This window comes from Miniopterus schreibersii (genome assembly GCF_964146895.1).
Source record: "Miniopterus schreibersii genome assembly, chromosome: 6".
Lineage (NCBI taxonomy): Eukaryota > Metazoa > Chordata > Mammalia > Chiroptera > Miniopteridae > Miniopterus > Miniopterus schreibersii.
The window spans coordinates 77,025,074-77,046,610 of record NC_138107.1 but is presented as its reverse complement, the minus strand read 5'-3'; the positions used below and the strand labels follow the sequence as shown (position 1 = coordinate 77,046,610).

The following is a 21,537-nucleotide window of genomic DNA, read 5'->3' as shown; positions in this document are numbered from 1 at the left end:
AGGGTGGTTATAACCTGTAATAATAACAACCACAATAATACTTGAACAATTGCCATGTGCCAGGCACTTTCTGCTAAGTGTTTTGGGTTCTTTGAATTTAATGTGTTTCATTGAAGTCTCACAATTGAATGAGATTGGTAGGTGATATTTGATACTGTTACTTTCTTTATACTAAGATTTCATGGTCACATAGCGAGTAAATGCTTGATTCATGATTTATTTGAACCTAGACAATCTGACTTCAGTGCTTTAAATACAACCCCATTCTGCTCTTCTAGTTAGCAAGTAGGCCAGCATCTTGATAGTCAGTGAGGTAAATGTACTCTAAGATGCCAAAGGTAGGAATATTCATGAGCAACCCCAAGGGATGACTTTTTATATCCTGTGGGCCGTTGATGTCAGCATTGTCCTACTTGTCTTGACCATCACTCAGGGCAGACGCAGAAGTTTGTGGCTGAAGCATTGCCTCAGTGCTTCACATTCTAATCCAGGAGTCATCTTTCGTTTCCCCTGGTTTTCCGTTATCTTCACATTTATGTGTTTGGAATAAGTATACATCCATGAAATCAGCATCAAATGTCACAGGTCTTTAGCAATTAAAATGACCGCTCCAGTCAATAAGGAGGCAGGATAGAAAGAGCAAGAAATTGGAGAGTCCATTGTTCACATTCTGGGTAAAGAGATTTAAGCCTAACTCTTAATCATTTAATTTCCACGTCCCTGATTATTGGATATGGTGTTGGGCTTGACAAGATCCCTTCCACGCTTCCTATCTGAAGGTAAATGATGCTCTTTTTAGTCATTAAGTCAGAAGAGTGTTTTCCCAAGTGCTAGACACACACATATGGTATATTCACATTCATTCATTAGTTCATTGATTCACTTATTCACATTTATCTATTCATTCAATCACTCCACTGACAAATACCTATTGACTTTCTACTATGCCAGCCACTGTCTCATGTCCTGCGGGACATTCAGTTGGCTTTTTAACTTTCAATATATTCCATATGTGGTTGAATATAAGTAGTTTATTCAATGAGGTAAGTAATCTGTATTCCAGATACTAACTAAGAGTTTGAACTTCTAAAACTAGTAACATATCTAAAATTAGTATAGGTCAGTTTTTACATTTACAGTATAAAGGAGACCTCTGCAGCTGTGCTTTCAAAGAAACAGTAAAAATACAGGATATAAAGTTTTTTTAAATTGTCTTAAATGTACTATTTATAGATTGTGGTTTATAGTTCATCATCTTCAGAGTTCTATTGAAAAATAAAAGATAAATTTATATCTTTTATTGTACTATTTGATATATTGTGATAATATATTGTTTGCACACATTTATCAACTTAGATAAATTTTGCAAATATTCTTTTTAAATAGCACAATAAGAAATAGTGTTCTACCTAAGATTGTTAAATGCATTAATCACTCAGGGCAAATGGCTGTTTAAACTCATCAAACCCCTCAGCCAACTCTAGCTCCTTCACTCCCATCAGATGACCAGCCTTCCAGTCTTCTGAGCAGATTAAGAACATCTTAAGGATACTTCTCAGTTTCTTTTCTGTGTAAAAAGTTATCTTGCTTTATTGTTTATTCGTTCCCTCCAGAAAATTGTCCATCCTTTCTTCTGAAACTGATCCTTTATGCTTTTGAGTTCCCTTTTCTTCCTCACTTTTCTAAGAGTTTTTTCTACTAATTATCACTGGTATCTCCCCCCCCTCCCCCCCCACACACTTATCTTGAAGCCTTCTTTATCTTAAAACAAACTTCCTCTCAATTTTAATTCTTTTTCAGGCTACACATTTGCAGAAGTTGGCCCCCCAAAAAGGGATGGAAATAGATGAGATATGTATGAACTTTCTAATGTATCTGTATGATTGTGGCAATCTTCTGCTTGGAACCTCTGATGTCCCTCATTGTCAACCAAGTCAAGTTCCTTTCCTCCTGGGCCAGAACTCTCATTGCCTAGGTGTGCTGGATGCTCTAGTCACACAGACCATTTCTTCAGCATCCCCTGCTCTTCTCTGTTGCAGGATATGTTCACTGTAAATGCCTTTCCTCTGCATTTCTAGTTGCCAAATCCTAGCTTTCTTTCAAGACCTAAAATAATGTTTCTTAAATGCAGCATTCCCAAACAATCTCTAGTTTGTGTACTTCCATTTATGCCTCTATTGCTTTTACAGCTTACTGCTTATGTTTTTTCACCCAGTTAACAGTAAGCTCTTTGAAGGCATGAATTGTGTCTTACTTACTTTTGAATTCCGCTTGTGTGCATTATTCGTAATGACACTTAATTTGGTATCATTGAAATTAACTTAAATTACATATATTTATATTTAGTTATATATAAATTTATGTAAATATATGTATTTGGTAAATGGGACAATAATATCTAGATTCAGACTCAAATAAATATTGAAATTTGCATTCCAATAATATTTTACTTGATTACATTAGTATATAAGCTTTGGAAAAGATGTGATTTGACTGGATGGACTGACCAGTAAATGGAAATCTGGAATTGTCAGACAGAATTTGCCCAATAGGACCTTATAAATACCTGTTTGAAACTTGAGTATTTTTCTAGCCTTAAACTTTGTAGGCAATGATATATTCCAAGATGAGGCTGAAAATACGAATGCCATTCAGAGTTCACCAGTGTGCCAGGGAAGTCCCATGAAGCATAGGTAATTACAAAGCTTTTCTGGTTACTTCATTTGGGTAAAGCACAGCTTCCATTTGAACCACCTATTGGGTCTTTTCTGGTTGGTCAAGCTCTTTTAGATCATATATTTTCTAGAACTCTGACAATAACTGATGTTCAGGTTATTTGCTCTGTGCTAACTTTATGTCCAGTTCTAAAGTCTCAAGGGATTTATTTACTCTATACGCCTGTCATTCATTTACTCTATATGCCTCACCAATCCTCGGCCAGTGTTGAATCAAGCTTTTTTCTTCGATTTACTGAGGCTCTATACCTCTTCACTGGCATACTGGTCAGTTTCCCCACTCTGTCAAAATTTTCAAGAGAGGAGATAGAATTGATTATTCCAACAGCTCAGTTATTAGAGGTGGTTATGGCTATCTGGTTAGATTATGTCACGGGCCCCACCTTGATTTCTTTTTGAGGGACATTTATTGTGTGTAGGCCTAATGTAGGGAGACTAAGGACAATTCTTTTCCTTCACACCTGAGAATTACTTGTAGCATGAAATATGGATGAATATAATACATATTTTATTATTTTATTTCTCCATTTTCTTTGTTTACATAATCCAAAGTTAATTTTGGCCTTTCTTTATGCTACTCTTGGCTTATCCAGGAGAAAAAGAAAAACTAGAGAAAGAATCCTCACCTCGTTTATGTATACTTGTAGCAACCAAATAGTAAACATAAGCGCACAGTGAAACTTGAAAAAACAATGAATTGGAGTTATGACTTTGTTGTGGCATATTTCTCATTAGAGTAGTAGTCAAGGAGTCCTCCTTTGGTATTCTCCTCCAAATACTTAGTTAAAAGAGTAAATATTGAAGATAGTTTGGCAAGAAGTAGTTATTTACCTGCCATAAATAACATTAAGGGATAGAGTAGATGGAATTGAAAGGAAGGGAAAGAAAAATAAAAATGGGAATATACAAATAAAAGTGTATCACAAATGAGAAAACAAAAAAGGTTTTAAATTATATGAAGCATCTAATTGGCCTTTCCCTTTTGCAAAACCAAAGCAGCATACACCATGCTGCAGAACTAGTGCCTGTGGAGATGGGGTGACCATGTCTTCACAGGCCTCCCTGGTGAATTCTAGATATTATGAACCAAAGGGTTACCTCCATTGACTGTCAATGAAAGAACTGCCCTTGATTTGGAGAAGATGATCTCATTTCTTGACTTAAAATATTTACTTTCAAAAGTTTTTCTTTATTAGAACATAAGAAGCTTGATAATGGAAAATAGCTTTTGTTGAAAAATGGTTGAGAATGAAATAGTTTTGTTTTGGATACTAAATAATTTACTACTTGTAGAAATTGATTATTTTGATAACTAATTTTGTTACCATATACTCATTTTGGAAAAATTAAAATTGCCATTGAAATTATTTTAGTTTCTATAAAAACTGATAAACAGTTTAATACAGCATTGGGTTTTAGTTACTCTGACTTCTCTGGTTCTCAGCTTTTTCTTCTGTTAGTTGGCTAGTGGATTCAATAATTTCCAAAATTGGTCACAGTGCTAAACACTCCCTGTATGATTTAGAATAAGCTCAAAAACTAATGATGATAGAAGTAGATAGTTCTATATTTTCTCCTAAACAGGTCAAATACGACTTCTTTGATGTCAAATATGTGGTCAAGAAAACAAATTGCAGTTACAACAATGGTCTCGGAAAACAGGACATAGGTTTAAAAACACATGTTGGGGGGAATTTGCATTGCCAATACCAAATGATCACAGCCCAGATGCAGAGTAAGGACTAGTGAGCCCTATACGATCCAGAATCATCAAAGAAAGATTAAATCATGTTCAGGAGACTGTAATTAACTCAAGGAGAAGGCTAAGGTACTTTGGAAAATAATTACTAACAGATGTTAAAACAAAAATTATTTGCCTAACATTGAGTTTGTATTAACTAGAACATCTTTCCTAAGCATCCCCATGAACCAACATTTCACCACTCAAACAGTGTACACAACCAGACAGAAACTGCAATGATAGTCTTGCATTTCCATTTCCTCGGACAAATGTATTTATCTCTCAATCTAAAATTGAGAACTATGTACTTTTGTATATTAGCATATATAGTTTTCTTTAAAGGCTTGCTCAGTATTACTGCCTCTTTAAAAGCCTTTTCTAATTCTCTTGATAGGATTGACCATCCCCTCTTTTGTCATCTCCCTGTTCTGTGTTTATATTTATGTCAAAGCACCAAAAACACCTTCTTGAACTTGTTCAAAATGTCTCCTTTCCAGGTTCTGAGCTCTTAAATGTGGAACTTGCCTTTCCCTTTTTGTATTTTATAAACTTAGCCCATTTTCTGGCACATAGTAGGCATTCATTCCATACATGTCATAAAATAGTAAGAAACCCCAGTTAAAGAGGCTTAAGTTCTCATCACTGATTCACAACGGCCTGCTTTTTTGTTTTTAGTCGTGTCAATTTACTCAATGCTCTATTTTGTATCTTTCCTCTGCTCTAGCACTGACTACCTGCTGAGCAGCAATAACAGACCAAAGGTAGTTCTGGGGTCATTTTTACAATCAGAATCCTAAACAATATGGCCAAATAGGTGAAATTTTACCAAGTTTGGCCAAATAGGTGAAATTTTACCAAGTTTGCCCCAGCCAACTCTTGTGAAAAATCACTCTTCCCATACACGTTTTGACTCTTCAAAGTCTCCTACCTTGTTGTCCCAGTAATGAATTGCCCAATGCTCCAAAATTACCACTTTCTCCATTTGCTACTTGTATCTCTTTCATGTTTTTTCTTCTTGTTCACATTTCAAACCCAACCCCAAACTTTACCTTCGTATAGTCATCATACTGACCAAAATGTTTGTGTGTATGTTTGTGTGTCTTCACAGTCTGATCCTGCCTTCTCTACCACCTACCAGCTGTCTCTTCCCTTGCCGCTCTAGACACTGCAAAGTGGATCAATGGGCCCATTTGGAGTACCCTCCCCCCCTTTTTAGAGGGGGAAAGAATGCCTCTCTCCAAAACATTGGTGGGACTGATGAAGTGTATCTTGAGCATTCATTTATTTTCAGCACCCATCTCCCATCTTTACTTACTACTTTTGAATCTCTAATACTACATTCTATGAAATAAATATCTTCTCTAATGTATGAAGAGTAGCATGCATTCTTTTAAATGTCATACTTAAACGCTCCTTTTAACCAAGAAAGATAAAGATCATATTTTGTTTCCAGGTCCTATGCCATTTTTTGATAGAGTTATGCAAATAATTATTTTTAATTTTGACAACTCTCATCTATAGTGTAACTGGTTTATCTTACCAGCTCTTCTACTAAAATTATGATCTAGTGTGTATTTGTTTAACTTCAGGGAAAAAACCAAGAATGATGGAAGGTACTTAATTTGCATGAGAAGTTTGCCAATGAAACTTTAACATCTTGCAAGATTCATCAAAAAGTCACATTAAGTCATTAAACCATAACTTGACTTAAAATAGTTTGAAATAATAAAGAATTGAAATAATAAAGAATTCTTCCAACAATAGACAGTTATAAATACCTTTCTTTATCCATCCATCTAATCCTAGCTCAACATGACCTCTGGCCCTTGCTTAGCTTAGTGATTTAGTGAAAACAACCTTTAAGCATCCAAGGATAAATATCTAATGCCAAGATTTTTTTCCCCCCTAAGAGTCGAAAGTCTGAGAAACCACTGGGATAGAAACAATAAAACTCAAACATTTCAGGTGTTTGGTTACAAAGAGGAGATAGAGGACTGGAAAATATTTTTAAGGAACTCTTCCACAAACCTGCAGTTAACAGAAGAATCAGTCTGTGCTTTGTTAGTAAAGTGAAGGTAATTTTCACCTCACATTGAGGAACGAATTTTAAGTGACCTGGGATATTTAACAAGATCTGTTAACACTATTTTCTGAAAACTTGTTAGTTTTATTGAATATTAAATTTTCATTGCATGGTGATTTTTTATGAATCTCATAACCTAAAAGTAAAGCCAAGGAAATGAAAATCTCTTTCTTTTGTTCCATTGTTTAATAGTGTGCTATATGAACTGTTGGTTTCTATGAAACAGAAGCAGGAGTTGTCATACTACATTCTCAAGAGTTGTTTGGGGAAAGATATTTCTTTTATTTCGATGAAGAAACTAAGGCACAAAAACTCACTTAAAGTTAATGCAAAACTAATTTTCTGAGATGGTTATCTCCATGTCTTTATTGTAACAGTACCAATAATTACCTCCCTTGGGGAGGCCATTACTCATTCAAATTTGCAACAAAATGATTTGTGCAAAATCTCAGAAATTGGTGTCTTATTTTTCATGTTAATATTGCTGAGATCTTTGCTTTAAAATTACACTAATTTCCTGGAAGTTTCTGTGAGGTAAAATATAAGTACAACATCATTATCATTTATTTTTGAGTTCTTTAAGGGAAAACCAGACACTGAAGAAGTCATGAATTGCAAATCATATGACAGACAGATTTTGAATCCTCTTATTGAGTAAAAAGAGGAATCTTCTGTAATCTAAAATTCCAGATATACATGCATGTCATGAGACAAGTGTTTTCTATTTCCAAGAGCCAGAGCCCTGGAAAGTAGGACGGGTAAAGCAGAGTCAGAACTGGACACATGGCCCTGTCACCACTTGTCTGGGGCACTCACCTGCTCTGTCTTCCGTGGAGGTTGTTAGTAGGAATGATGATTTCTGGGTTTGGGAATGGCTGGGAGCCTGTCTATAGTTGCTCCATAGTTGGAAGGAGTGGATGTCAGTGCTGGCCTCCTGGGGATTCTTACTTCTCAGTTTGGTGACTATGGGATTGCCAATCATAGGTAGTGACTGACTAGTGCGTTATTGTCCTCTACATAGAGCTGTATCTATAGAGTCTTGGCCCACTTATGTCTTTGGTGAATTCTGCTCAGAGTGTAAAGTAGTTCAGTGATTTATTTGTTTTCTGATGCCAGAAAACAAAAGGATGCCATGCTTTACTTTAGCTTAGGTCATATTGCCAAGATGTAATTGTGGGGTTTTTTAAAGCATTATAACTTGATTTTTTTTTTTCCAAAAAAGAGGTGCTATTTGGTTTATTAAAAATATACATATAGTTAATTATTATTATCTTATTTATTTATTATCTTATAGAACAAATATGTCTCTTTTTTTCTTTTCCTTTTTTTTTTTTTTTTTTTAGGTCACTGCCACTATTCCCTGGGTGTTTAATCAATCTTGCTCTTTGGTTAGATGAAGCTTTCAGTTTTGAAAATAGTAGAGCTTGTCAAGTATCATTTTAAGTGCCAGCAAATGGTTGATTTGTGGTAAGAAGAATGAAGTTTAAGAAAGAAAATAAATCTAGCATTCGCTTGATAATTTGCCCTTTGCAGCAAAAGAATCTTATCTGACCACCCACATTCATCTGGTTGCTGATGTGGTTCTGGCAAAATTGCAGAAGCTGTCTTTGCACCTTGTGTGTCTTTTGAGGAACTGAGTGGGCCTACTTGCTTATAATGATTCATGTCGCAATGTGCACAGGGTGTCCCAAAGTGCTGCTGCAGCGTCGTGGGGAAAGGAGGGGGACACCTAAGCAAGCTTCTTACTTTAGGCACTTTGAATGTCCTCATGACCTGGTACTGGATTAAGGCGCATTTTCATTGTCCCATCTTGATGCTTTAGTCCTTCCTATGAGATAGTAACTTTTCTGGAGGAAGGAGCAATGTTTGAAAAAGTGAGCAAATATACAATAACCACCTAGGGAGAGCTTAATAACATTTCCTTTGGGCCTTTTATACTTGGAGCTAAACCATTTTAAGATGGCTGATTGATTAATCTGTTTGGATTAAGTAGTCTGACTGTCCTCCCATGCATGTCTTTGGATCAGATTTGGGTAAATATTAATTTTAAGTATGAAAAAGCCCCCTTCTTTGCTACTTATCAGGGATTTTACTTTGGTTGACTTTGGCTTCCTATTTTAGAAATTAATTTTAGCACAGAACATAACACTGCTGATGTAAACTATAGAAAAGAATTTGCTACGAGGATCTACAACTTCATCCTGTGGGGTTTAGTTTCTGATACATCGTGAGTTTTGTGAGAATCTGAGCTTTAGTGCAGAACTGTGTCCTGGACTTGGGTGGCATCATTTCTAAGTTAAGTTTTAACTCTAGCCTTATTTTCCGAATGGCCTCCACTTTTGTTGTTACAAGCAATTCTCTTTTAATACAAGTACTTATTCCAAAGATTAAACTATGTTAAAAGAAAGGAAATTTTTTTTCTTGGGGAAAAAAGTGTTCTTGAGAGATCTAGTTCATTTTTTTTTCTTTTTTTTTTTTTTTTTTTTGCCCCTCAGGGAAGGCAGTCTCTGTGAGTAGAGAATGCCTATTAAATTCACTACAAGTGTCATCATTTTAAAAATCTTCTTGGTCATTTTTTAGATTCCCAGAAGTCGCGCATGAGTTCCTGTGGGAGACTTGGCACCGTGGGAGGCAAAGGCGGTGGTGATGCAGTTTGGTGATATGAGGATAACAGGTTAATAACTAACATTTTTTATTTTATTCTATTGTTTTTACGTTTAGCTTGAAAAGCAGTTTGGCCACTATTCACGCGGTCATCAAATCTGGGAGAAACAATGTGTATGCTATTTAGAGAGAAAGTGTCATGAAGGTTTGGTTTGCCTTTATTTTGTTTTTCATAATACACCAGGTTTAATTATAATTTTTGAATGAGATAGCCTCACGTAAGAGAATTTCTTTCGGGCAAAGTTTATTTTCATGTCAAATTCTACTTAATAGTAACTCCTAATTACTCTTGCTGTAGATGGGAAAACATTCCATGAGAAAAACAAAATCGCAGATGTAAAAATATTGCGAAAAAAATGTATGACAAAATATTAAAAGTAGCAGGCCAAAATCAAATCATAATATTTTTTCTTTCCTCCAAAAGTTCTCTGAATTGCTTGGCAGGATTTTATATAATATGCAGTATCTTCCTCATCTCGGCGACTTGCTCATTTTAGGGAGAGCTGAGGCTGTTATGGGATTTTTACTAATAAAAGAAGCATTTGTAATGACTCTGGCTCTCGGGAAGGTGCCTTTTTTTAATCCTTCTGTGGAAATAAGCCTGTATTCAGCTGGCCCCTGGCACTGGTCGGGGGTTCTCGGCAGGTCCTCCTCGCCCTCGCCTGGCAGTCACCCGCGGGAGGACTTGTGGGCCGTGGCCGTGAAAGCAGCGGTGCCCCGAGACGCTCACGTATTTCTTGAAGTGTTTTGTGATCTCTGGCATTTGAAAAGCAAATGTACGGAAATGGCCTCAAAAATTTTGTTCACTAATTACTATCCTGAGACCTATGCTTGTTTACAACTAAATTCTCAAAAAAACAAAAAACAACACAAAACCTCCCCCCCACACCAAAAAACCATTTTTACTTCTAAACAAATGTTTCATTATTACAATACTGGAAATAAACAAGCAGCGTCCGTTGCCGGTCATTTCATCCTGTTGTTCTTTAGGATGTTATTATTTAATGCTCACTTGACTTTTGCCACCACTCGAGCGATGATTAATTTCCTGAGGTAAAGCTCTTTCTCAGATAGTGTTTGCTAAGCGGAGGATCCCGGCCCACGGGCCTGGACACTAGGCCTTTGTGCTCAGAGCGGCCGCCCGGCTGCCCGGCCCGGCTGCTGTCCTGAGGGGACCTCTGCCGGGTCTACGCGGGAGGCTGTTTCTGCGCCTCTCCTTCCAGGGCCTGCCTCAGGAAATGATTTAACTGGTTGCCAAACCTATTTGAGTGGGACTGTGAAGAGGGGCCAAAGGACGGGGCACACTTGGAGAAAAGTGGCAACTCTTGCATGGACTGTGTCATCTGCTTGTCTTCTGCTCAGTTAGTTCCTTTAGTCCCATCACCGCCGAAACTGCCATGCAGGGGTTGGCACCTCTTTCGTCACTATCCCTCTCTGAAAAGTGTGCCGAGCCCGCTAGACACTGCCTGTCTTTACTGACTGACCGACCGACTCCTAGGGGCCGCAGCACCTTCCACAGAAAACCCGAAAGTCCTGTCCTCCTGCGAGACACCTTCCTTTCACAGCACTGAAAGACCTTAGGGACATTTTCAATGTGACTGGGAAGCCGTGGCTGGACTACCTCTCCTTTGTTGGCCATGAGTGCCAAAAAGGACTTTGCCTGGGTTTGGTGACCATAAAAAGAAATCTCAGAGAATGAAATGATAGCTGGCTGTTTTCCTGTGAGGACTGCTCTAATGGTGCATTTTTAAAACACATCAGATGATTGAGAAAACTGGAAATTTACTTTTAGCACACAGTTAGAGAACATGAAAAGTGAAATGGCTCTGCACAGTCATACAGAAGTAATGTAGTTATGCTTAACTGCATTGCTGTAGATGTACAGCACTAGCTAGGTCCATATTGAGAAAATTAAACTAAAGCTGCAAGTGTACACAATGGTATATTTGATGGTTTGTAATAATATTGTGAGGTCCAAAGAAACTGATTCCCAAACTGGAAGCATTTTCATGCATTTAAGTAATAAAACACAAGCTCAGGAATTTATACCATTGTTGGTAGAGGTCCATTACTAAGTAAAAGCTTCACCTCACAAAAAAATGACAAATGCCATTATCAAATTTTGGATTAAACTTTGAAAGCCTTATGGCTTTGAAGGTGAATTTCGTTTCCTAAATATAAGCTGCCATTGTCTATTCTCGCTCGCATGGTTGCTGGAACTGGCTGAAGTAAGCTTGCGTTGAGGTGTTATGAGGCCCTCACTTCTCTTTCCACTTTGCTTTATTACCTACAGAGGGATGCATAGGAAAATCACTGTGGGGGGGAAATTCAATCTAATGATAAAACTTTTTAGCAAAGGAAAATTAATATGCTTCTTGTTTAGTTTTTCTGATGATTGCTTCACAACTCTCCATGGCTCTCAGCAGAAGAAACTTTTGATTACAGATGTCTTGCTACCAATATCTGGGCCTACTCATTTCTCACCCCAAAGACGACTTATTCCCATGGGAATTTCCATGTCCTTTCCCCTGTTTGAAGTGTAACCGCTATTATCTTCATTACAGTAACATTTTATATTAGGGAGCAAACTGGACATAGAAGTAAGACCAGGTATTCGCGTTTTAGTTTGGGAAATTGAAGTACATTTGCATCTATCTATCATCTATCTATCTATCTATCATCTATCTATCTATCTATCTATCTATCTATCTATCTATCTATCTATCTATCTTTTTTACTATATCTTTATTGTTGAAAATATTATAGATGTCCCCTTTTTTCCCCTTGACTTTTTCTATCCCGCACCCACTCCCCTCCCCAGGCCTTCACCATATATTGTCTGTGTCCATGCCTTATGCATATATGCATGTAAATTCTTTTTTTCTTAATCAATAGTTTATTAAAAAGATGAGCGTGCTTGTCTTAAAAAAAAAAACAACAAATAAAAATCACCAAAAGTTATAAAGTGAAAAGTGGAAATCCCTTCCTTCCCCTCTCTCTGACTCCTTGGTCCTACGTCTGCTATTTAACTGCTGTTAAAAACTGTTTGGCATCCTGGCATAAATTTTCTGTTTATCGCCTGTTTCTCTTTTACCCAAATGGGATTATTAAATACAGCCTAGGGTATGATACGCATTTTGTTCTACATTCGATCTTACTATCTTGTGGACAAGTTGTTATGTTGGTACTCAGAGCTGTACTTCATTCGGAGGCATGATTTATTTAAGCAGTCCTTGTACACATATCTTTGTAAGGATAGATTCCCAGCTATGGAACTTCCGGGCCCAAAGGCATTAGCTTTCTTACTTTGATAAGCACTGCCCCATTGCCTACCCAGGAACTCTCTCAGCTTTCATCATAACTGAAACAATTGAGCATTGGATTTCTCAGAAGCCTCTTGGTACTACATTGGCCATTTGCTTATGAAAGTTGAATATCACTTAAAATCAAATAGTTTCTAAGTTGTCAAGTACTTACAGTCATCTGGAGGACTCCTCTACTTGCTTGTGATGCAGATTTCCTAAAAAGGAAATGTATTCTTTTATGTTCAAACCTGTAGGTTAAAAAAAACAACACCTACTATTCTCAACTTTTTTACTATCTAAGGGATTTGGAACCAGGCTACTTGTGTCAAAAAACGAAGATTTTTTTTTTTTTTTCTTCACATAATAATCTTATATCTTAGAAAAGATTACTCTGAATTTTGTGTTACTTCTCTTGAATTATTTTTGGACACCAAGTCAATATAAGGTTTACTGCTTTAATGCAGTGTATTCTAAGAAGTCACTTGTGTTTTTTCTTTAGGGCACTTAGCACTGTGAGTTCTATATTTAATGAACTTTAAATTGACATTTGTATATAGCATTGTTGTTTAATGGGACAGTTTTTCCTAACTGCTTTTATTTTCTACCCAGAAAGCGTCAAGACAATCATGCCCATGAGAACTCTAAACCATTCAGGTAATCATTACATTTTTAAGCTGTTTCTCAAATACGTTTTATTTTGAGTATTATGAACATTTTATAATCATTTATCTTGACTTTCCTGCTTTCTCCAAAGTTCTGTGACAATCTTTGATTCTTATAGACTTAATCTAGCTCTACTGTCATTGCTTTTAAGCTATAAATACTATACTATATATTGTATATTATGTTATGTATTCATATATTTATATAATTGTATTGAATATTTATAAATATACATTTTATATTAACCTATAAAACATATCTATGCAGAGAAATATGTACACCAGCATGCAAGTCATAGAACTTGGTTAGAAATAGCTCTAAATTTATTTTAATGAAGGCTTTAAAAAATTTTATGATTTTATAAGTAACAGTTATCAAAATTTTTTCTTTAAATTCTTTTCTAACCAAAATTAAGCTGTATATAAAAAGGATGACCACAATTCAAGCATTGAATAGACATGCTTATGACTTAATGCTAGGTTTGATATTAATATCCTTTAATTGTGGAAGTAATGTAATAGCCACAAAATGAATTTATTAGAGTAAAAATCATTTTCAGTTTATCCAATTTCAGGCGGGTTATTTAGGATTTTTTAAAAAATTGATGACAGTCTTGACATTCTCTTTGTATTTCTTTTCCCCCCAGATCATTTTACCTTAGTGAAACTGGTAATTGAACTTTGCTCTAGTTGATGGGCGGAATTTCTCCTGGACTATTCACCATCCCAACTGCATCCTAGTTGAAAATATTCAAATGCCATAAGAAATTTTTATAGATTTACATTAGCTTTTGGACGGACTTTGCTACAATGGAGAGAACTGTGTTATAGCCCTGGTCCAAGGACATTACCATCTGTTGCCCATAGACTACGGGGTGGGTGTAAAAGGTTCCAAAGAGAAGGCGCGTTCGGCAAGTTTACAGACACCCTGGAACAAGCAAGCTTTGAAAAGCACAGCTTTGGAGACACTCCATGAGTCCGCAGGGCTCTCAAGCGAATTAGCACCTAAGACCTTGTGTAACAAAATGGACACTGGGGACACAGCTCTAGGACAAAAAGCTACCTCAAGGTCTGGAGAAACTGATAAAGTGTCAGGTAGATGGAGACAGGAACAATCAGCTGTTATTAAGATGAGCACTTTTGGCAGTCAAGAAGGACAGCGGCAACCACAAATAGATCCTGAGCAAATTGGAAACACAGCGTCAGCACAACTCTTCGGTTCTGGGAAACTGGCCTCCCCCGGCGAGGTGGCCCAGCAAGTCGCGGAGAAGCAATACCCGCTGCACCGTCCGAGTCCTTACTCATGCCAACACTCACTCTCTTTCCCTCAGCACTCGTTGCCACAGGGGGTCATGCACAGCAACAAGCCCCATCAGAGCCTCGAAGGCCCTCCGTGGCTTTTCCCTGGCCCCTTGCCCTCTGTCCCCTCTGAGGACTTATTCCCTTTTCCTATCCACAGCCACAGTGGTGGTTACCCTAGAAAAAAGATTTCGAGTCTGAACCCTGCTTTTAGCCAGTACTCCCAGAAGAGTATCGAACAGTCCGAAGAAGCTCACAAGAAAGAGCACAAGCCCAAGAAGCCCGGCAAGTACATCTGCCCCTACTGCAGCAGGGCGTGTGCCAAGCCAAGCGTGCTGAAGAAACACATCAGGTCCCACACCGGGGAGCGGCCGTACCCCTGCATCCCGTGCGGCTTCTCCTTCAAGACGAAGAGCAACCTGTACAAGCACAGGAAGTCGCACGCCCACGCCATCAAGGCAGGCTTGGTCCCCTTCACAGAGTCCGCTGTGTCGAAGCTGGACCTGGAGGCTGGTTTCATTGACGTGGAAGCAGAAATACATTCAGATGGTGAACAGAGCACAGACACAGACGAGGAGAGTTCTTTGTTCGTTGAGACCTCTGACAAAATGAGCCCCGGCCCCCCAATCCCCCTGGATATCGCCAGCAGAGGGGGCTTTCATGGGTCACTGGAAGAATCCCTGGGAGGGCCAATGAAGGTGCCGATTTTGATCATTCCTAAAAGTGGGATTCCTTTGCCTAATGAAAGCTCTCAGTATATTGGCTCTGATATGCTACCCAATCTGTCTTTAAGTACTAAGGCTGATGACTCTCACACGGTGAAACAGAAACTTGCACTGAGACTGTCAGAGAAGAAAGGACAAGATTCTGAGCCATCTCTGAACCTTCTGAGCCCGCACAGTAAAGGAAGCACCGACTCCGGGTATTTTTCTCGCTCAGAAAGCGCAGAGCAGCAAATAAGCCCCCCAAACACAAATGCCAAGTCTTATGAAGAAATCATCTTTGGGAAATACTGTCGGCTTAGTCCCAGAAACACACTCAGTGTGAGCACAAGTCAGGAGCGTGCCCCCGTGGGCAGGAAGGGTATGATGGAGCCATTACCTCACGTCAACACCAGGTTAGACGTCAAGATGTTTGAAGACCCCGCTTCACAGATGATCCCGAGCCAAGGGGAAATCGACCCCAGTCAGACAAGCTTGTTGAAATCCACGAAGTTCAACAGCGAGTCCAGACAATCCCAGGCTGTTCCGTCGTCTATCAGGAATGAAGGAAAACTTTATCCTGCAAATTTCCAAGGCAGCAACCCCATTCTCTTAGAAGCCCCTATGGACTCTTCACCCCTCATTCGAAGCAACTCAATGCCGACTTCTTCAGCAACTAACCTAAGCATCCCTCCGTCTCTGAGAGGAAGTCACTCCTTCGATGAGCGGATGGCGGGCTCCGACGACGTGTTCTACCCGGGCACTGTGGGAATCCCCCCGCAGCGCATGCTGAGGAGACAAGCTGCGTTTGAGCTGCCGTCGGTGCAGGAGGGCCACGTGGAGGCAGAACACCACGGCAGGATGCTGAAGAGCATCTCGGGCTCCTCCTTGAAGGAGAAGAAGTTGCTTCCCGGGGACAGGGCTGGCTATGACTATGACGTCTGCCGGAAGCCTTACAAGAAGTGGGAAGAGCCTGAAACACCGAAGCAAAGCTACAGGGACATCTCCTGCTTAAGCTCCTTAAAACATGGTGGGGAATATTTTGCGGATCCCTCGGTGCCATTGCAGGGAACGCCAACCACGTACGGAACCACGTGTGAAAACAGGAAGCGCCGGAAAGAGAAGAGCGTGGGAGATGAGGAGGACACCCCCATGATTTGCAGCAGCGCCGTGAGCGCGCCCGTGGGCATAATGACTTCCGATTATGACCCCAAGCTGCAGGTGCAGGAAGGCGCGAGAGGTGCATTCGCCGCGGCTGGGCACGAGAGCGCTTCCCAGGGGCACTCTGAGCGCGTTGACCCCTGCCGGCCCCCGCTGCAGCCTGGAAGTCCATCTCTCGGGTCGGACGAGTTACCTTCAGCCGCTGATTTAGAAAAGATGTCAGACCTGGGGGGCAGGAAACCCCCGGGAAATGTGATTTCTGTGATTCAACACACAAACTCGCTGAGCAGGCCCAATTCATTCGAAAGGTCTGAGTCATCCGAGTTGGCGGCCAGTGCACAGGAAAAAGCCTCTTCGCCCTCTGAGACCTGTGACAGTGAGGTTTCGGAGGCCCCGGTGAGTCCAGAGTGGGCTCCTCGGGGGGAGAGCGCAGAAAGTGGGGGGAAGCCATCCCCTTGTCCGCAGCCTCAGCCCCAGGCCTACCACGCGCAGCCCAGGCTGGTTCGCCAGCACAACATCCAGGTTCCTGAGATCCGAGTGACGGAGGAGCCGGATAAGCCAGACAAGGAGAGAGAAGCCCAGAGCAAAGAGCCGGAGAAGCCTGTAGAGGAATTTCAGTGGCCCCAGAGGAGCGAGACCCTTTCCCAGCTCCCAGCAGAGAAGCTGCCGCCCAAAAAGAAGCGGCTGCGACTGGCGGATATGGAGCACTCCTCTGGGGAGTCCAGCTTTGAGTCCACAGGCACCGGCCTCTCTCGCAGCCCCAGCCAGGAAAGCAACTTGTCCCACAGCTCCAGTTTCTCAATGTCTTTCGAAAGAGAGGACACCATTAAGCTTGCTGTCCCTGGGAAGCCAGATGAGTTTGGGAAGCACTCGGAGTTTTTGACTGTCCCCGCTGGTTCCTACTCGCTGTCTGTCCCAGGCCACCACCACCAAAAGGAGATGCGGCGCTGCTCCTCCGAGCAGATGCCCTGCCCTCACCCGACTGAAGTCCCAGAAATTCGGAGCAAATCATTTGATTATGGGAATCTGACCCACGCTCCGGCCGCAGGGGCGCCGGCCTCCACACTGTCCCCGTCCCGGGAGAGGAAGAAGTGTTTCCTGGTGCGGCAGGCTTCCTTCAGCGGCTCTCCCGAGATCGCCCAGGGCGAGGCCGGGCCGGACCTGGGCGTCAAGCAGGAGCAGATGGAACACCTGCACGCCGGCCTGAGGCCCGCGTGGCACCACACCCCGTCCTCTGCGCTGCCTCCTCTCCCGGCTGAGGACCCAGGGAAGCAGCTTGTGGGCCCTTGTAACCAGCTGAGCTCAGGGCCGCTCCACCTGGCCCAGCAGCAGATCATGCACTTGGACAGTCAGGAAGCCCTGAGAAATTCCTTGATACAACCCACATCCTATATTACAAGCAAGCACTTGTCTGAACAGCCACATTTATTTCCACATCAAGAGGCGATTCCGTTTTCTCCCATCCAGAATGCCTTGTTTCAGTTTCAGTATCCTACTGTCTGTATGGTCCACTTACCAGCGCAGCAGCCTCCTTGGTGGCAACCCCATTTCCCGCATCCCCTCCTGCCTCACCCTCCGAAGAGCTATGGCAAGCCTCCTTTCCAGGCAGAAATCCATCCCAGCTATCCCCTGGAGCACGCTGCAGAGCACACTGGAAAGAAAGCCGCTGATTATGCGCACACAAAAGAGCAAGCTTACCCATGTTATTCAGGCACATCAGGGCTCCACTCAACGAACTTTCTTCCAAAGTTTCCATCGGACCAGAGTACCAAGTCAATGGATACTCCCTCTGAGCAGGTCCTCCAAGAAGATTTCACCTCAGCAACGGCTGGGCCTCTACAGTCCTTACCGGGCACAGTGGTTCCTGTTAGGATCCAGACCCACGTTCCGTCCTATGGGAGTGTCATGTACACAAGCATTTCCCAGATACTTGGGCAGAACAGTCCTGCAATTGTCATATGCAAAGTCGACGAGAACATGACCCAAAGGACACTGGTAACCAATGCGGCCATGCAAGGGATAGGGTTTAACATTGCCCAGGTGTTGGGGCAGCATGCAGGCTTGGAAAAATACCCCATCTGGAAGGTACCTCAAACCCTACCCCTTGGCTTAGAATCCTCAATTCCCTTATGCTTACCTTCCACCTCGGACAGTGCCACCACCCTGGGAGGGAGCAAGCGGATGCTCTCGCCAGCCAGCAGCTTGGAGCTCTTCATGGAAACAAAGCAGCAGAAAAGGGTCAAGGAAGAAAAGATGTATGGACAGATTGTCGAGGAGCTCAGCGCTGTGGAGCTCACCAACTCAGATATCAAAAAGGACCTCTCCCGCCCGCAGAAACCCCAGCTGGTTCGACAAGGCTGTGCTTCTGAGCCAAAGGACGGCTTGCAGTCGGGGGCATCTTCCTTCTCCTCCCTGTCCCCCTCCTCATCTCAAGACCATCCCTCTGCCAGCATGCCCCTGAGGGAGCCATTCCCTCCCAGCTGCAGGGCACCCTCTCTCGGGCAGAAGTCCAGTGGGCCTTCTGAGAGCAGGGAGTCCTCGGAGGAATTAGATATCGATGAGACGGCCTCTGACATGAGCTTAAGCCCACAGAGCTCCTCGCTGCCACAGGCAGACAGTCAGCCCGAAGAGCAAGGAAGGGGCCAGAAGCTGCCTGTTGGCATGCTGGTCCACATGGCCTCCGGCCCAAGCGGGAAAGTGGCAAACTCAACGCTTCTTTTCACGGATGTGGCAGATTTCCAGCAGATTCTTCAGTTCCCCAGTCTGCGGACAACAACTACTGTGAGTTGGTGCTTCTTGAATTATACAAAACCCAATTACGTGCAACAGGCCACCTTCAAATCCTCGGTTTATGCTTCATGGTGCATTAGTTCCTGTAACCCCAACCCATCAGGGTTGAACACCAAGACCACTCTGGCTCTTCTGAGATCCAAGCAAAAGATCACCGCAGAAATTTATACTCTGGCTGCTATGCACAGGCCTGGAACCGGCAAGCTCACGTCATCCAGTGCGTGGAAGCAGTTTGCTCAGGTAATGGATGTTGTTCTGAAAGCATTCTGATTGTGGATTTGATGGCTGAGCAGAATACACAGTGAAGGGCAGTCTAAAAATTGCAAGTAAAATGAAGGTCAGAGTTGGGGGAGTCCTGTGCAGCATTGGGCTTCCCCATGGGTGAGGGAAGCCACTGGCCTGAGCTTATGAGGGTCCCAGGAAAAGCCCCAACCACAAAGTATCTCCTCCACTCAGGTGTCAGGAAATTCTACCTCAGGGACTAATTCCTTTGGGTTCTTCTCTCTTCTGACCTGTGTTAACAACCTAGTAGATTGACTTTTCTTTTGAGGTGAGGAATTCAGGAAATTGTGAAATGGGGACATAGGGTAGGGAGAGGGCCCTGGAAGGGAGCGTCAGGCAGGAGACACGCAGGGTGTCAGAACTGAACTTTGCAAACCTCCGAGGACTGGCTCCCACTGACAATACCTTATGCTAAAATTTATTTTCTATGTATTGCTCTCAAAACTCATTTTCCCAAGTGACCAGCTGGTTGGTTCCAAAAATGAACAATTAATGCCTTACACGTGAAATTATAAGAATATTAACAAGGGGCACTTGGGAATTTAATGCCAAGTTATTAAAAGAAGCACATGGAGGATTTAAAAATACATATTACTTATTTCAGTTACCATTCCCCTTCAATAATTTTTGAAAATATTTCCTTAATTAATAAGGATGGCTTTAATTGCTACTTCAGAATAAAAAAACACACGTTTTTAAAGTTTTTATTAGTGCTGCACAGTGTAAGTGCTAAAGTAGTATTTATTTTTTTTTAAACAAAAAGTTGAATTTATTTAGTAGACATTGTTGTTCTTTTCTGATTTTATTCCTGTTGTCCCTTATTTTCTGTAACCAGCCCATGGCCATTTTAGCCTGGAATTGAGGTTAATTTTCAGAGATCATAGAAGATGGGGGTATGTGGTCTTCCCCTGTCTTAGAGAAGGCATGTGAAATGATTCTCTCTTTTTATCCCACAGATGAAACCTGATGCGTCCTTTTTATTTGGCAGCAAACTAGAAAGGAAACTAGTGGGAAATATCTTAAAGGAAAGAGGGAAAGGAGATATTCATGGAGATAAAGATATTGGATCCAAACAAACTGAGCCAATCCGAATTAAAATCTTTGAAGGAGGGTAAGGAAACATAAGTGCAAATGGAAACTATTCAGATCTAAGTCAGAGCAAATGGTCCTGAATGTCTGCATGGAAAAAGCGGTATCTCCTCGGGTTGGAAGTGTCGAGCGAATTCCTTTTCTATTGACATTCCTGAAGTCTGGCTGGTCATAGATAATGAGTTCATGTCCTTGCTTCCATGACTTGCCTTTAATGAAAATGTCCCTGTTGTATATGGTTTGAGCCTCTGCTTTAAATTTTTATGCCTCTAATTTACTATGAAATCGACTAAGTTGGTGGAATCTTGAAAGTTTTATTCTTTAATATTATTTTTATGAGCATTTATTGCGCTATTAGTGGACATATTTTTATTCTGTGCTTATAAAAATGCAATCGTGCACACTCACGTATAATCCTAGACACTGTTTAATTTACTTGTTTGTTTTATTGTTTTTATTATTGCCTGCACTCCAGACTTCATTGGGATTTCATCAGTTTCATCAATGTCCTCTTCCAGGTCCAGGATCCATGCCAGGGGACCGCACTGCATTTAGTTGTCATGTTTCCCCAGACTCCTCTGGTCTGCGACAGTTCTTTGTCTTTAGGAATTATTTCTTAAATGTTAAAATTCTGAATGGTAGAAACCTAAGTAATAAGGTCCAATGCCTTTGTTTCTGTACAGTTATGAAAAATTACACATATGTGTGACGTCTAGTTTTAGATTTAGGTGGAAATGCATCTTTGATCCAGTCAATGGGAGAAAAGCCCAGATTTTTGCTTTTAAAATTTAAACGATATTTAAAACACATTAACCACATTTAGGGGATTATGATGTAACTCACCTTATCTGTACAACAGATCCATATATATTTCCATGCACATGAATTTATTCCAATTATATTTGGAGGGCAAAATAATGTTATCTGTTTGACTATAAAATGTTGACTGTTCAGTGAAATGAAATATTGATTTCTCACATAGATTACCAGTTTGGAGATGGATGATTAAAATTGATTCCCTCTTA

The 21,537-nt window shown here is 41.1% G+C and overlaps 1 protein-coding gene across 3 annotated transcripts in view; it reads left to right on the top strand.

Annotated features, from left to right (window-relative positions):
* The window catches only part of HIVEP2 (HIVEP zinc finger 2), a 170,238-nt gene that overhangs the window by 133,834 nt on the left and 14,867 nt on the right, over positions 1 to 21,537 (top strand). For all 3 annotated transcript variants that reach the window (XM_081140557.1, XM_081140558.1, XM_081140559.1), the window contains 4 exons: positions 9,140 to 9,233; positions 13,138 to 13,182; positions 13,838 to 19,381; positions 20,380 to 20,534. In XM_081140557.1, the coding sequence (XP_080996683.1) occupies positions 14,216 to 19,381; positions 20,380 to 20,534 (5,321 nt within the window). In that variant the 5' untranslated portion in view covers positions 9,140 to 9,233; positions 13,138 to 13,182; positions 13,838 to 14,215. The remainder of the gene's footprint in view (positions 1 to 9,139; positions 9,234 to 13,137; positions 13,183 to 13,837; positions 19,382 to 20,379; positions 20,535 to 21,537) is intronic.